General features: G+C 33.7%; 1 protein-coding gene across 1 annotated transcript in view; it reads left to right on the top strand.

The window, feature by feature from the left end:
• ftz-f1 (ftz transcription factor 1) overlaps positions 1 to 14913 on the top strand; it is a 291635-nt gene that overhangs the window by 151340 nt on the left and 125382 nt on the right. Inside the window, exon 3 of the mRNA XM_089649854.1 lies at positions 6861 to 6941. Coding sequence (XP_089505980.1) covers positions 6861 to 6941 — 81 coding nt within the window. The remainder of the gene's footprint in view (positions 1 to 6860; positions 6942 to 14913) is intronic.

The following is a 14913-nucleotide window of genomic DNA, read 5'->3' as shown; positions in this document are numbered from 1 at the left end:
TTAGTAACAATTAAAAAAAATAGCAAACCATCGAGTAAAATAGTTTTCCTTTTAATTTGACCTGATTTTCATGTAATTGTCGTTTATATATCTCATATATTATAATGAATAACTCACTCTCCAAACCGCATAACACAAAGTAATCTGGAAAATGAGTACAATCAGGTTTCGGTTTCGTCGGGTGCCGTGCAATGAACAGAGGCGCAATGTTTGGTTTTTCCTTTCAATGACACATAAACCTTTTTCTATATTCCGCCATTAATCACCATGCAGCACTCTTACTTTCATCTGTGCCACTTTTGCCGGTGCCATTCGCACATCACTTTCATTATCATCGAGACTCTCTTCCAACCTTGGCTGATTACCTCGCCATCCGCCGTTAGAAGTAAACCGTGCAATGGGCACAATCGTGTTTCGCTTTCGGCTGGTGTCAACCGTGGAGACTGAAGACGCCCCCTTATGTGTGTCTTGTAACTGTTACAGATGGATGACACAACTGGCGTAATGTGCTTCGGCCGCACACCATTACCACCATTGCAATAACTTTCCCTTTCTCAGCTGTCTCTTTCTCTTGCCTTCTGCGCTGGAGATCACTTTCTTCTGTGTTGAATGTTTTTATGCAACTCTGAGAGAATAATTCACCGCAATGGATGTCGCGTTTGTTGCGTAAGGTACTTTTCTTCTTGGAATATGGAATCGCTCTGTTTTATTGCCGTAATGTTATTTTGTAATAATCGAATTTTGTAATAAGTTACTTTGATACGTTTAACGTTTTCACTTTTTGATCTGTTCTTAAGTCGGTGTTTTTGCAGGATTGTGTGAAACGTTTGAAACAAAAAAGGTGCCATGTTGTTTGTGTCAATATTTCCTTTGGCATTTCAAAATGAATCTTTAGTATGGGAGTTGCATTAACTCAATGTATCGGCTCCTTTTTTTTGGAACAATTGCCCATAAATTTGCTCAATATATAAGTATGAGCGAAGCACTTGTTGCTAACAGGTCACTGGTAAGTTGGTAATTAGCTTTGAAGCTCAATTACCAATAAGGATTTGTGTAGTTGATCTATTAAATTAACTCGTTGTGTATAAAGGGTATTGGTTACGTACCTATATTACCTATAGTTCAGCCTCACCAACAACTAGACCTCCATGACTCATTCCCGTCCAACTTGCATGCATTCTTGCCTTAAATGACTACAAAACAATGAATCTATCTTACAGATTATTCGGATAGACTATTTCTCTCCACTTCCAGCCTTGGCACTTCGTTTCCAAACGACGTGCTGTGCGACATTATTTATTGGTCAGGTTTAATTTTGCAAATATCATTCAAAACATGTGTTTCTATTTGGTTCTGAGATTACTCAATCGTCTCGAATGCCCGTTGTTTTTTCAACTAACCCATTTGAGTATCGGACTTTGTTCAATTTTTAAACCTACCTCCATTTTATTTATATTTTTTTTTGATGTGTTCAATTAATTCTTACTAACTTAAAATTGCGCTTATTGAATATTTTTCAATCGAGGGTTGTAAGATACTTTTAGTGATCGTTTAAGATCGGACACTACAATTTCTTGTCATTATAAATCTTCAGCTACAAAGTATTGAACATTGAAATAGCGACAACACATCAACAGTGAGCTCTGGCGTCATGGAATTCGGAGATCTTTTCCGTATTTGATTTAAAGGTCAAAGAATCTCTTCGTCATTTCAATCAAGAAATGGAATCTCGTGCGTAACCGGGTAGTGATTACTAGTTAATAAAGCTGTGTTTTAATTTTAAAAAAAAATCAGAATATTTTATGTTAGGGTTTTGATTTGACGATTGTCGAGAATTATGCTATGCATGGGCATATGGATGTCACATGTGAAACGAGACCATAAAACTACGGCCTGCATGAAGAAGAGAAGCAGGCTAGGTCTAGCCATTTCCAGTCGACGACGTGCGACGCCGATCCGGGCGACCCCGACCCGCGCTGCCAGCCATCAGAAACAGTGCCACTGCCAGCCCCAAGTGGGTCAGTGGGTCGCACTTTTGCGCGAACGGATTCGGGGCGAAAAAGCACCACAACGAGAGTATTCTCACCATTATAAAAAAAACAAACAATTTCTAAGTGATCCTTTGCCTTTTTGACATCCTTAATGCGTTAATCCTATACGTGCTATTAGGTACCTATGTTCAGATGACAAAACACATGTTTTTAATTCCAGATTTTGAGATTTGTATGAACTGCTTAGTAAAACTAAAAATAAAATTTAACCCTATATTTTTAGGTTATGAAAAACTTATTTTTAGGTTAAAAAAATTATAAAAAATTATAAATCATAAAAATTACGTTCCTTAATTTGAGTGGCTATCACTTGAATGGCGAATATCCAAAAAAAATCACCTATTTATCTATACAATATGAATACTTTAATTGGACGTAATTGTAAAAAGCATTCACTTTGTGGCTCATCATAATTTACAATAAAAACACATAAATTTGTTTTTGACCACTATAGTCAAAAACAAATTTATGTGTTTTTATTGTACTTTAATTGGAGTTTAAAAACATTGCAATTAACAATGTCGACTGTCGAGTATATTATTATTATTTACTCGACAGTCGACATTGTTGTCTGTTTAGTTTTTAGTTTACTGTCGAATAGATTTTAAATTTAATTTTTTTTCATAAAACCTAAAAATTTGGATTAAATTTTATTTTTTGTTTTAGTAAGCAGTTCATATGTTTCCGTATTAATCTCCGTCCCTCGAGTGGTTAAATAAGTTGGTTTGTTGTTTAATCGTTGTAAAAGTAGTATATATTTGATTCTCACCTTAGAGCTAAAATAATATTTATATTGTTATATACACAATTACCTTCGCAATCGTGGATGTCGGTATTGTAGATATCGCGATTACCTGCAAAAAAATTACTACGTTGGTTAGTTCCTAATTTGGCTACATGCTTAGATTCGTCTTTGAGTGTGTACCAACTCTTCCTCTCTGATGTTTATCATCCTCGAATTGTATTCACAGATTTTCATCTTGAACCAAGAAATTTTCAAATATCAATTTATTGATAAAAATACGCAGCAGTTCATATGGAATAGTAAGGATATTAAAGATGTAAATATTGAAGACAATATTAGTGATTTTTAAACGAAAATCTGAAACAGAAAAATCAGAAAAGGAAACGGTCACATCTGGGACTCGAACCCAGGACCCTTGTAGACAAGGGTCCTGGGTTCGAGTCCCAGATGTGACCGTTTCCTTTTCTGATTTTTCTGTTTTAGATTTTCGTTTAAAAATCACTAATATTGTCTTCAATATTTAAATATTACAATTTGAGGTTTTACTCAATAAAGTTATTCCGAAAAACTTAATATTAAAGATGGTTTCAAAATTTTACCCGAACCAAACCGGGTAGTGCCTAAAGCCAGTTTCGTTAGTAATTATAACTATTAAAGTGCGCTGCTCAAAGCGGTTAATTTACTTAATTTTTAAGTTCTGTGAAAGTTCTATTAAAATTTTGTTATTGATTCAGTTCACCAAAATGATATTTATTTTTTAAGAAATAAACAGCTTTTACATAATATACAATGATGGATATAAATATACAATTTAACTGAAGTCAAGCCGCAGAAGTTTCTTATGCTAAAGTTAATTGGAAATGAAGTCTTAATATCTTAAAATTAATTCGGTGTTAAAGGAAGAGGAAAATTGGAAGAGGATAGGATATGATTCCGATACATTCCATACTCTCATATTAATAGTCGATCGTACGCATTACTTCATATCGATATTTCTTTAGGTTTATACCAAAAATTTTAATGCTGTAAAATTTTGTATTATATTGTGCACATATGCGAGGAATTGGGGATTTTTTTAAAAATGTTTGTTCTACACGAGGGTGGATAAAAAAAAATTGATTGTACAAATTCTGTGAAACAACTGACCAAAAGAAAATTAAAAAAAAATATATTTCAATTTTGCAAAATAAGAGGGAAATTACTATCTAAAACACAGACATAGGAATTAATAGACGAGAAGATAATAGCGTGGGGTAAAATCAACTTTTGAAGAACGAAGGGAGTAAGACTGACTGTGATTCGTCAATAAATCAATCTGACAGTAAATAGGCATCTCGCATTATAATATCACCATTTACTTCTTAAAAGTAAAATCTGCTTTTGAATGAATAGACATTTTTACATGGGAGCGCAAATTACTCGCCACGTTATGAACAAATTTGCGAAGTCCAAATTCGGCAAAAAAATTCGGTTCTATTTTCAGAGTCGAATATTTCGTTTAAGTATTTAGTTAAGACACTTTTATAAATGTTCATAATTTACTTCCCAGCAACCAACCAGCTTTGTGTTTCGCGTCCAGACGTTTCTCGATGTGATAGTATATGTTTCTAAAACTGATCTATATTATACGATGTGAATATGCTTAAAATAAAGTAAAATAATGCTTATATATGGAATGTAATACGACAATTGGGTTTATTCTCTTTTTCAAATCTATTTTTACAAGTTTTCATAGTACAAGTCAACATTTTGCCGTGTTATTTCGTAAAATGAACCGATGATGCCTCGACCATAGTTCGTACAAGAATGATGACGTCACGTTTTCAAATTTCACTTGAGGCCATACGCGAGCACAGCCGGCTCCAATGGAACCGGTATGGGGAGTGGGGATAATACGCTTTTAATCACTTAGGGCAGGTCTACTAATATTCATATGTCTATGATCTAAAACCTTTTTATAAAATTTCTGAGTAAATCCGGGCAACTCAAAACACTTCAGCTAGTTAACAATAAATATCTGAAATGAACAAGATAAAAATAAATAAAATAAGCCATTCGCATTGATTTCCTTTAATTTCCCATGGCTTTCTTTCGAAGTGTTTTGATGCTGAGTGTGATGAACTTGGTTGCTCCTCTTGCGTATCTTTACCACACACGAGAAGCCGAGTTGAGACAGGGCTATTCCTCTGAAGCTCGCTAATCCACGGCTAATTAAGCGAGGTATCTCGTCCAAGGTCAGGCTATTTCCCCCGTCAGTGGGTCGCGTCACAACTCACATCTCGCAGCGGGAAATTGTCACATCTATTTCCTAAGCATCGTCATCCTGTCACATGGACGCGTGTCTTTTTACCAGCTGTCTTGTGTCCAACGAAACTAGAAAGAAACTTCCTTGGTCTTAAAAATCAAAGCATTTTAAATATCTTAGATTTTTGATCACTGTGCATAATGTTCTTTTGCATAATAATTTCCATCCCAGAACATTCCAACTTCCGTTGGTATATTTCTGGCTATTTAACTCCTCGGCGAGAAAATCCAAATAATTGGAATATTTTTAAACGTATCCGAAATTAAAAACTTAATTTTAAAGGTGATAAATTATACTTTTAAGTTTAATTATTACAAATAACAAAATATTATTTTTACATAATTTCTTTTCAATTTACTTTCGCGACCTTTCATAAAGGTGCACATTTTGATTTTTCTGAAATACATATATACCATATACGTAATAATCGAATAACAGAATTGATAAATGGTGCCAGAGAACATTTCTACCGCTTTGGATTTTGTGGATAGAGGTGTATAAATGAGGAGATAAATTTTCCGCCCGGTGAGTTGGTTGCTACTGTAGGAATTTTTTGTACATATAAAATCTTACTTCCTAATACACCGTTGCAGCGCTTGTATAGCTATACAATGAAGAGGGTCCGGGTTTAAAATTTTACTTATAGTAATATAATTTACTTAAAATAAATTCCGATTCTTAAAAAAACAGTCATTTTTGCATTTTGCGTTTAGTTGCTAACTTCAGGTTTCATTTTGTGAGACGTTTCTGCGCGGCGGCCTGGAGAGATGCGTGGTACCGCTTCACCGAGGTGTACGTATGGCAGAGCTTTATATTTGATACAGATAGGTACCTTAAATTAATGAAATGACTGTAGACGTATTTGGTGACTTGATCAGAATGGTCAGGGACTACCCAAAGTTCTCGTCCCATCTCCTTCCCCTCCCCACTCATTTCATCTAACAACACACCCTAATCGGGCATGCCATAGTCTTACTGGCTCAGAGTAGTTGTGACTTACTATCTTTATACTGCTTTTTCACTTACCGTTGGTAAGTAAAAACAGAAAACCGCATATTTTCAACAGCTATTATTATATTTTACAAACTTTCAAAAACAGATAATACAGAACAAGTGTTTTGACAAAAAACAGTACCTTAGGCCAAGTATAGGTATCATACCTATACTTATTTTTATCTTTTTAGCATACTATGCTAAAAAGTTGAACAAAACTGCAGAACTTTATGAATCTCTTTCATGAGAATTACAGTGAATAATACTTACCACGGTAGTATTATTGATCACCAAATATTCAAAAACCCATATCTTAAATTTAAAATCACATTAATAACTATATTCTTGGTAATAAAAAAAATATTTTAGTTACTCCTGTTGTATTCATATATGAAACTTTTAGTTGTACAAATACTATAATAACTCATTTTATAATAATTTGATGTGTTTTTTATTATTATTTTTACAATAATGTCCAATTAATCGCCGCCCATTGAACTATTTTTTGTCCATGGGTACTTTTATTTGTCTATTCTTTTATTTATTAATTAGGTACACACCTGACGAAGAAACCGTAGGATTCGAAACATGACGATTAATTTAATTACCTATACAAAGTACTTTATTAAAAACAAAAAAATTGGGCTATTATTTTTTAGTCAAAAGCGTTCCTCCTAAATTGTGATCACTGTCCCTCGTTTGCCTTATTGCCACAGTGCACTAAATGGTAATTTTACTCTAATAATGTGTTTTTTGTTTGTTTCAGGACTTTCGGATAATAAATCGGACATACCAGAACTAGGCGACGTTGCAATAGAGGCTTCTACTGCAAGATCCAGCGGGAGAAGTAAGTTTTGCCTCTTATTGTAAATCTCATATTCCATTTGCGGAATAACTTGTAAATCTAACCTGATAGCCTACCTCCTTAAGAGTGAAATTCCGAACGTGGCGCAAAAAGGCTGTTTTCGATGCAAAGTTTAGACAATTTCCATTTTGTTTATCACAAAATATATTTAGGTTTTAATTACATAATATGTTTTTTGGTACGTCGGGGGATGAAAATGTATTACAATATTAAAAACAATTGCGTAAAAAAATATTTACAAAACCTCTGAAAATGGTTTAAGTTCGATTATATCCTTTGATTCTTAATAATGGAGAATTATAAAAAAAATATAGTCACAACATTAACGATATCTAAGCCTTCTATTATTTCAATTATTTTAAAAGACACTTCAATATTCCTTAAATAAATAAAATCAGTATTTTAGTGTATTAAAAGCTTCCCGCATACTGTCCACTCAGTGTATGAGTGAACGTCGAAGGGAAAGTTTATTCATTTTTGCTGCAAGTTTCGTAAACATGAAGATGCATCAGAAAAAAGGTCATAGTTTTTATGCATCATCGTGTCGGCGACCAAAAACATATAACCAGTGTTATAAAATATTTTAGAATCGACGTTCACCGGAATCGGGTTCAAATAAGGAACAATTCATTCGTCCATTGTCGATTTTGTGGCGATACAGCGATTATATTCGGCTTAAAATACTGCACAAAACATAATTATGTAGGTCTTTCCATTACTAGAGGGTACAATCTATAGTATTTATTTCTCAGCTCGCACGGGCTTTGGTTTTCCCCGTGGCTAGTTACCTCATTCCTCTCACCCCCCAAATATTATTCCAATCTTCGTCGAAGTGTAGTTATCAATATACATCTTCCGAAGACAAACATGCCCGGGTTACAAATAACAGGACAATATTTAAAAACCTCGTTCTACAACCACAGTAAGCGGAAAATGTCGTGATAGAGGATGGTGACAGCCTAGGAATCGAACTCACTACGCCTGCCAGCTGCTGACCGGTCAATTTTTCCTTATTTCCAATATGGCAAACTGGATTTTACAAAGTAAATTTTCCCTAACACCGAAAGTGTGGTTTCAAGAAGCCAGAAACTGCAAATGTTGTTATTTATTTCTACCCCTACAATAAATTTCATATTTATCTACTTATGTGGTAAAATTCCTCTAACCAAAAGATGATTTTTATGAACCCCCAACATTCAAAAGTGAAACAATGAGTTTGTTTTCCGTATACAACTCGCGATAAAATGATACAATGTACCCAACTGAGGACACTTCTATCATTTTACGTGATGTGTTGAACATTTCGCAATTTGATTCAGTTTTATTGCCTCGATTTCATCACCGCCATTGTTCGTGGATTATTCGGCGACTCGGATACATTCGGCCATTTATGCTTAATCAAAACTCCTCCAAGACCCGAAACTGCCTATTTATTTTTAGAGAGTAACCAGGTGGGCGGTTCAAAAAACAACAGGCAATTCTTTATGCCTACTTAGCTGCAGGCGCAATAAATACTTTTCTGAATTATTTATGCTAGTTTTAGAATTAGGCCAGCCATGTCCTTTGTGTGAGAGATACGTGTTTTTTCATCAGATTTATGTCATCTGGTTGCCAAATTCAAAAATAACACAAAAGTATAATATTAACCATTGTCTCGTCAGCGTTCTGGCCTGCTCAGTCCAATACGACTGATAAGTGTTAATCCGTATGTTAATAGTTATTATGGATTTCTACCTACATATTATATTCTGTTTCAGTTTTATATAATAAGCGTAGTGTATTATTATTATTATAGATCCCCTACTGTTGCTGGCAAAAGCTTCTGAACTGTTAATCCTTTGTTTATTCTGGTCTTTCATCGGCCTCCTTTACTATAGGTACGAGTATATTGTTTTCAATTTTATTAAACAAAATTTCTTTTGGCAGAGAAAGATTTCAGAATAAATGTTTTGTTTGCAAATACAAATAAATGGAAAATCGGATCAACGCATTTCTTCCGTGCTTTTGTTTTGAATCGCAAACATTCCTTGAATATTTCACTAAAATAGCTTCAATGGTTCGCCCACAGTTTGTTGTCCTGTGTAAATGAAATAGGCAGACAATACAATGCTTCATTTAATTCCGCTAAATGCAATTACCAACACACTAGTAATGCATTCTACATTGCACTGTATCTATTCACTTCGGCATCTCTGTAATTGAGGCTTTATCAAAGTTCAAATGGATTTGTTTTGTAATTGGGTTTTCAACAAAGTTGAAATGGTTTTATTTTGTAATGGAGGCTTCACAATTAGAGTTGTTGAATTATGCATCGGAGGCATCGGAGTTCAAAGGGTAAAAGGACACTCCCGGGTAATCTTCTTGCATCATGCTGTGGATCTGGCTCACCTGCGAGGACAATTTGTAGTCCGCCATTTCTCCATCGTATCAATAACCAGTCAATTATACAAATGATTCAAATGACTGTGCAGTAACAATCTACAGTCCGGAGTTGCCTTTTTCAATTCTGGTATCTCGAACTCCAGCTCTTTTTTTCTTAATAAGTAATTAATTTGGTACTTATACTAACTAACTTTATGATTCAATTAATCGACTTACTTCGCTAAGCATCAACCCTTTGGACTCAAGGACTTGTTACTTGTTTTATTGTAAGAATATGTAAAGGTGGTTCAACGACTACTTTACCATATTAACTTGAGAATGTTAAAATAATTTTTATCCCAAATTTGGCAGCCACCTCTGGTCTGGTATCTCAAAATACTTGCAAAATCTCTTGTCTCTGTGCAAAGACGATCAAAGACATTTTTGGATTTCTCTGTCTCAAACTGAAGTTTTTCTATCCTGAGTACATATACGCAGAATTTTGTGCTTGTTTTACAGGTGTGTTATTGGAAGATGCGTCCTTAGATTCCCAAAATTAATTGGAAAGCTCTAAAAATAGTGTAGGATGAGTATGATAGTTTAATTTGTATGTATATATTTGAAAAAAATATCTTTATCTACCCATATTCAAATATCCGATATACATTTGTTGTGTTTATTTTCATCGAGACTGAAAAGTATTTTCTATGATAATCTGTTCGCATTTATTAGTGTCTCACAATATTGTCATAACCCATATAACTAAATGCCATTCTTTTGTTAAATGTGTTGACAGATGTTTTGCCTCACCAACACTTGAAAACATATTGACTATTTGCTTTCCGCGGAATATCGAAACCCCTCTTTCCTCATGGTAACACTCGAGTAATCGATTAATAATTCGAAATTTTTATTCCTAAAAACTTCACTTCATGGATTTTAAGTGTTTGTTTTTTCTTCTTAAAATAACAACATAATATTTTATTTTATTATATTATTGTTATAATTACGCGTGACAGCTGTTTCATTATCAAAAATAAACATAACCTAACTTATCCAGCGGTTATTAAAAACAAAGATTAACATCTAATAAAATATTAAAATTCTCAAAATTTGTGTTTCTCAAAATTATAATAATAATTTTGGATTCGAAGGTTAAGTGATCGAATCCTATTCACACAAAAGTCTATAAATATATGTTTATTTTCTTTTGTGAAAACGACCAAAATAGTATAGTAACTATAAAAATAATTACTTTTGTAAAACCTATAGTTCTTTGTCCTTGTAGGGTAGACCTACCCTAGTAGCAACACCTCCTTTTGCAAAGAATAGTATGCAATAATAATTAAAAAAATTTAAACAACACAAAAAATTTCTTCTAACCTTTCGTAGTTGGGTAAAATGAAATCCGATTGAGTTTGTTTTAACTTGTACGGAAAACGAGTTTGTTTGAGTGTGAATAAATTATTATTTTATCTTGTTAACATTTATAATATTTTTTTTTGTTTTAAGTGTCTTTTGTAGATCGTTGTTACTTTTGTATTGAAAAAATGGTCTTAGTTTTATTTTAAAATTTGCTAAAATCGTTAAAAATCACTATGTTATGCTCCAACCTAAACAAAAAAATTCCTCAATAAGCGTCCCTGTCTTAACATTAACCACCATGCCCTATGGGTTGTTGGGTTTTTAGGGGGCTCGCTAGCATACCCGCCGACACATAACCTGCGCAACCCACCTGGGTGACATCACCGCCCGCAACAGGGGCCGCGTGTTGTGCTCGCGCCGCGGTGGCCTACTTAGCCGAGTCGGGCCACACGAGCGGGCCCCTGGTATTGGCTATGCGTAGCAGTTGACGATGCACTGATTTTTCTGCTCCGAGCTAACTCTAACACTTTACGCTCCTGGTCGAATACTTTTTTCAAAATACAATATATGATACATATATAGATTATTCTTTATTTCTAGTTACTACCCGGTTGCCAACGTGCAATTTTGATCAAACTTCACACTAGAGTAAATTTCTACGGAAAGCAGAAACACAAGATTATTTTGCTTTTGTTTTACATTTGCGTTTTCAGTTATATTTTGAAATGTCGGATAACTTTTGAGTTTTTCCTCCATTTGTTACATTTTGCAGTGTTGGTATTGGCTCTTCAAACAACAATACAAATTGGAGCAGAATAATTTATGATCTTAAACATGTGTGCATGTATATATTGCATGTTGGTGAAAAAATGCCCTCGTTATGTAATTTTCAAGTAATGATTGGGTTAGCATGACATCACTTTACTCAACATACAGATTTTTGCGGAGATGGATACTATGTTTTTATCTGCATTGTGTTTACCTTTTTAATGCATCTTAGTTAAACGATGAGTTTAATCCTTGCTATGGAATACCTACCTACATATAATATCTTTAAAATATTTTGGCTTAGGTACATATTATCTTTTATTTATGCACGTCATCTATCTAGCTGCCTATTAATATCAATAAAAGGATAATTAAAATCACCTTTTTGTCGAAGATAAGATTGGTGACCCATTTAGCTAAAGTATCACGCATTTATATTAAATAAAAATAATAATAATTTTTATTCCAGGATGTGGGGAGGTTAGTGCAATCCCACACATCGCATACATATACATATATATACATATTTTTTGTACAATAGGTATGTGAAAAATGAAAAAACTATATGAAGAAGAATAAATTAACAACAGAGTACAACTATGCAGGGAGTGGTATTGAGTGAGCTTGGGCCCATCGCTCACTCAGGAGTGGCGTTTGGTGCTGGTAGGCTGAGGTGACCACCGTGTTGGCGGAGGCCATTAGCCGCATCCTGGCTCCAGTGACCCGGTGTCTCATCAGGCCTGCAAATCCATTTAGTCCTAATTCCGTGAACATTGTAGATGCGCTGCTGTATCTACGGTATCCAAATAGGATTCTACAGGCGTCATTATATTGAATTCGCAGTCGTTCCATCGAGCAAGTTCGGTAGTGACACCATGTCTCACATGTATATACAGGCCAGTACAGAATGCGTTGAACAAAAAAGTTTTAAAGTGTACATGTAATTCCTTTACTTTGAGATTTGTGCCGTCTTCGTGTGTTGTTTGGGAACCGCCCTGAGCCATAAAGTGTTAAACTGGCCTACACGTTTTTATTACTATCGCAACTTCACCGACACGTTCACAAAAATCGTGTGATTGTGTGTTGTATTCGTTAAAATCACAATGTTGTATTGAAACACATAACCCGGTCTCAACAGCCCGCTTGAACGTAATCCAAAATGGGCACTCAATAAAAAAACCACACCATTTACCAACCAAACCTAAAGATTATAAAAAAATAAATATTGATATCACGATTTTTTTATACGCGGTTTTAAATTACCAATTGAATTGAATTGTCGTTAATTTTCTTGCAGGTATGGGTGAGTCAATCGTTTGGTCCGTTTGACTGTGTGCATTATGAGAATTTGTGATAATATGTAGTAATGTGTTAAATAAAAAAAGTAGGTCAGAGACGTATTATGATTTCGTGTTGTGTAAACGTATTTGTGTCAGCGAGTTATCTATTTGAGGATTTATCTTGTATAAATTTATCGACGTGCAAGCGATCAGCTCTCGTCATTTCGTGTTTTATTATTTTAACGATCGAGAATCATTAATTTTGAAATGGAAAACATTCCAAATATGAAGCATGCTTTAAGATGACCAGTTAAGGCGATGCCATACGTAGTAATGCAAAATCATGTGTTCTTGGTTTGAAAATTTGGTCGCCTAGAAATGTTTCAGATGCTTTAATTAAATACTGCGAGTAGAATACATCTTGGCCTTTGAAATAATCGAGTATTTTTAGATAAGTCTTTTTATAAGCCCAGAAAAAATGTATAAGGCCTATGAAAACTGCTTTAAAGTTCAAAATCTTCTACTTACGAACCCATTTTTGGTTATGGTTTTATTTTATAGTGTGGCAAATTAAGTTATTTATAAAATGATCGGAAAAAAAATATATTTATATCTACAAAATAAAATAAAAGGCACTTTTTGGCCATGTTTTTTTCTTGCATAAATCAAAACAGGCGGATGGTGTTAAGCGGGAATTTAAACCTTATCGCCATTTACGTAAGGGTTTTTATTGATAGCGATTCAATTTAAAATATTACACGACGTAGTGCATCGCCTTAACATACAGTATGAATTAACGATGTTCTTACCTACCTAAGATATTTTTATCTTATTAGTATTACTAGTTACTCCTTTTCGTGTTGATGAAAATAGTCAGCCTATATTTTCTAATAATAAAATATGAAAGTCTCTCCGGCTTGACCTCTTCAGCGATCTTTCATTTCAATTCAAAATACTTATTTATTAATTCCTGGCTTTATTTAAGTTTTAAGCCAGCCGGATTCACCCATATTAATTTAAATGACAATAAAACAACTAATGCGAACAAAGAATGCGGCAAAAAAATTACATGTGAAAAATAATTTATATTAATTTCGCTTTTGCAATCTACGTACCTAGATACTTATATCCAACACAGGCCATTCAATGATTTCGATATTTTACATTTCAAACTCACTGACAATGGTTGATCAGTTTTTTAACGAGATGAATTATTAATCACATTACTCAACTACGATATTTAAATAATGTAATACATTATTTCCTTCATTAATTTAATTAGTTCAACACTTCGTTTAAACTTCTTTCAACACAGAAAAACAATAAAACGAAAAATATTCAAATGATACAAATTCATAAATAACATTATTTTACGATTCCACGTTCTGCGTCTTGTATTGTTTCGCTTGACCGTTGATCTTACGCGTGGATAACGTTTTATAATTCCATTCTTATGCGATGAATATGCAAATGATATAACTATTCCAACGTATTAATTAAGGGGTGCCGGTATTGCCTTCGAATCAAAAACAAGAAAGTATTTACTGAATGCTTTTTTACGTAGTGACTTGTCCTGAAAGCCAGCGTTGCCAAACTGCTATACAAACCGGAATATATTTATCGTTATGAATTGAGATAATATGTATTTTGCCTTTAATAGATTTGCAGTAAAACCCAGTTAATAAGAACCCACCTACAAATACAACATTTCTTGGTGACCTAGCTTATGGTGCTATTGTATATCTAAAACTCAATTTAAATGGCCCGTAAATCTATTGCCTGGAATAGTCCGATTTTTTTTCAATTAACGTTTTGTAGGTATCTTGCAGTAAGTATTGTGTTCGTAAATCTTGTTTTTTTTTATACATATAAATACGAGTAGCATTTAAAAATTGTAGGGCTGAAATATGTAACGAAAAATCACAAGAGCTAGTCTCTTTTTTTAAGAGTTACAATCTATAAAAAAAATTATGTTATCTATACTTTTATTATTCAAAAATAAATACATGCATACATAAAAAAAATCAATCCCGTAAAATACATTTTTTTTTACTAAAATACATCGATCTGTTTTATTAATATATGTATTTGAAAACATTTTTACTGAGGATTGAACCTTCCTCCCTGGGGACATGAGTCAACAGCGCTAACACCTAAGCCAAATCCCAATTGGATAGTAC

Source organism: Hesperophylax consimilis, chromosome 31 (assembly GCF_061612785.1).
Source record: "Hesperophylax consimilis isolate HC1 chromosome 31, BYU_Hcon_1.0, whole genome shotgun sequence".
Taxonomy (NCBI): domain Eukaryota; kingdom Metazoa; phylum Arthropoda; class Insecta; order Trichoptera; family Limnephilidae; genus Hesperophylax; species Hesperophylax consimilis.
This window is presented reverse-complemented; position numbering and strand designations above follow the sequence as displayed.